The sequence below is a fragment of the Rhinichthys klamathensis genome, unplaced genomic scaffold (assembly GCF_029890125.1).
Source record: "Rhinichthys klamathensis goyatoka isolate OS25496 unplaced genomic scaffold, OSU_Roscu_1.1 h1tg000429l_1, whole genome shotgun sequence".
Lineage (NCBI taxonomy): Eukaryota > Metazoa > Chordata > Actinopteri > Cypriniformes > Leuciscidae > Rhinichthys > Rhinichthys klamathensis.
The window spans coordinates 1147501-1150000 of NW_026606925.1; the positions used below are offsets into that span (position 1 = coordinate 1147501).

The 2500-nt window shown below is 47.4% G+C and overlaps 1 protein-coding gene across 1 annotated transcript in view; it reads left to right on the plus strand.

Annotated features, from left to right (window-relative positions):
- The window catches only part of LOC130071078 (solute carrier family 12 member 6-like), a 54508-nt gene that overhangs the window by 5124 nt on the left and 46884 nt on the right, over positions 1-2500 (plus strand). The window contains exons 4-5 of the mRNA XM_056235689.1: positions 1580-1726; positions 2407-2461. Of these exons, the coding sequence (XP_056091664.1) occupies positions 1580-1726; positions 2407-2461 (202 nt within the window). The remainder of the gene's footprint in view (positions 1-1579; positions 1727-2406; positions 2462-2500) is intronic.

The window sequence follows — 2500 nt, forward strand, 5'->3', positions numbered from 1 at the left end:
GTAACAATGTGTGAGTCTTTCCAGCCTTGTGGAACAGTCTTTTGTGTTGGTGAAGGCTTTGGTGAGCAGTTTCTCGCCTTTCTGTAGAGCCTCTGCAGGGTTTCCATCAGGACCAGCAGACTTGTCCTTGAGGCTTCGTACTGCTGCGAGGACTTCTGGGAACCTGTGCGGGTCATCAAGCTCATGCACAGCTGGGAGCTTTGGGAGGCGCTGCAGGACAGTGGGGTCAGTCGGATTATTTTGATTGAGGAGGGTGTTAAAATGTTCAGCCCAACGCTCGATTTACTTGTTTGTCCTTGTGCAGTATTGTGCCGTCTGCAGATCTGATAGGGGTAATTCTGCGTTTTTAGGGTCCATATAGTGATTTTATTGCATCGTAGAAAGCGTGAGAGTTGTTCGTGTCCGCATAGCCTTGGATGCGAAGCCGCTGTTGCACCGCAGCACGGATATTACTCCAGTGTGAGCGCAGAGAGGGAGATGGTGGATTGGAGAGGTGAGCAGTGAAGGCTTTACGCTTCTCCTCCAGAAGGTTGAGTATTTCGGAGCAGCTGTCGTCAAACCAGTCCTGGTGACGTTTGGAAGTTAAACCAATTGTGTCAGTGGGGGCTTGTTGTATAGCTGAGCTAAGGTTAGCCCGTGCACTCTCCGCTGGATTGAGTAGGGGATGAATGAGAGCGGAGGATAGGTTATCAGCCAAGCAGCGACGTACGATGCAGGGATGTCAGGGGGTTTAAGGGCTCGGGAGTTGAGCCGTCTTGAGGGTTGGTGCCTAGTGTGTTGGGGTCGGACCTTTAGGTGTATCTTGGATCTGATCAGCCGATGATCTGTCCAGCACTCCGCACCACGCATTGCTCGGGTGATGGAGACTGTAGTCCAGTAGGTGCCAATGTTTGGGTCTGGGGTGCATCCATAATGCTTTGTAGTAGTTTTTCATTTGGAAAGTTGTGTTGGTTATGACCAGTTTGTGCTCAGAGCAGAGGGAGAGGAGTCGCAGGCCGTTCCTGGTCATGTTGCCTAATCCATGTTTCCCAATTACCCCAGACCAGAGCATGTTGCTGGTGCCTACTCTGGCCTGTCTCCCAGAAGCACAAGTTTTACCCGTCACATTTACCCTGTCGCCGAAGGGCTTGTACGGTGAAGTGATAGCAAACGTAAAGAGTGGCTTTAATGTGAAGAGAGGGGTGCGCAGACCCTTTCTCCACAGCTTCAGTCTCAGTTGATGGCGGACTGCACTCGCCATGTCGAGGAGTATCTTTGGCATAAATGGAGTTTTTGCAGTGGATCTAGTGATGCCACTCATCTAGTCCCTCCATACCTGATAGACCTCCGCTGTTGGTCCACGGCTACTTATTCGACTGGGGACCACACACACACACACACACACACACACACACTGAATCTCCCATGATTCCTGCAGTCTCCTCAGATGGGCACCTTCATGGGTGTGTACACACACACACACACACACACACACACACACACTGAATCTCCCATGATTCCTCCAGTCTCCTCAGATGGGCACCTTCATGGGTGTGTACACACACACACACACACACTGAATCTCCCATGATTCCTCCAGTCTCCTCAGATGGGCACCTTCATGGGTGTGTACCTGCCGTGCCTGCAGAACATCTTCGGCGTGATCCTCTTCCTCAGGCTCACATGGGTCGTCGGGACGGCAGGGGTTCTTCAGGCGCTGTGTATCGTCTTCATCTGCTGCTGCTGTGTGAGTCACACACACACACACACACACACACACACACACACACACACACACACACACACACACACACACACACACACACACACACACATCTGGATTACCAGTAACCAGGGCTCCACATTATATTGATATACATGATAGATTCAATTAATTCATTTATAAACAACTGCCTCATTCCTGAACGAGTCAGCCGTTTGAATGAGTCGTTTGAGTCAAAGATTCAATGACTCGCTCATTAAGATGGTCGCCTTACTGGCGGTTTAGTTTCGTGTTAGTTTTCGTATCCTTCTTTCCAACATTTCTAATTTGTATGTTAAAAAATATTTAAAACAGTCTCATAACATTATTTAATGCAATTTTTCTGTGTAAATGATTTAATTTGATTGGTAACAGCCCTATAGTGCCTTAATATTCTAATTTAACTTATTGATCAAATTTAAGAATTTAAAATGAAAGATGAAGCGTATATTTAAACCAATTAGGTGAAAAAATGCTCTTTATAAAGGTTAAAATATCATAAACATGCAGATTTAAATATGGCAAAGCTGACTGAACACTGATGAGAATATTGCTTCAGAATAAATTATATTTACAATCTTTTTTTGAATGCTGTGAGCGCATGAAAGGCTGAACGTGGAGTGCTGTGTTTACAGTGTGTGATTGTATGAGTGTTGTCCCGCCAGACGCTGCTGACGGCGATATCTATGAGTGCCATCGCCACTAACGGAGTCGTTCCAGGTAAACCTCCTCGCTGAGCCTCGTTCAGAGCCGTGACAC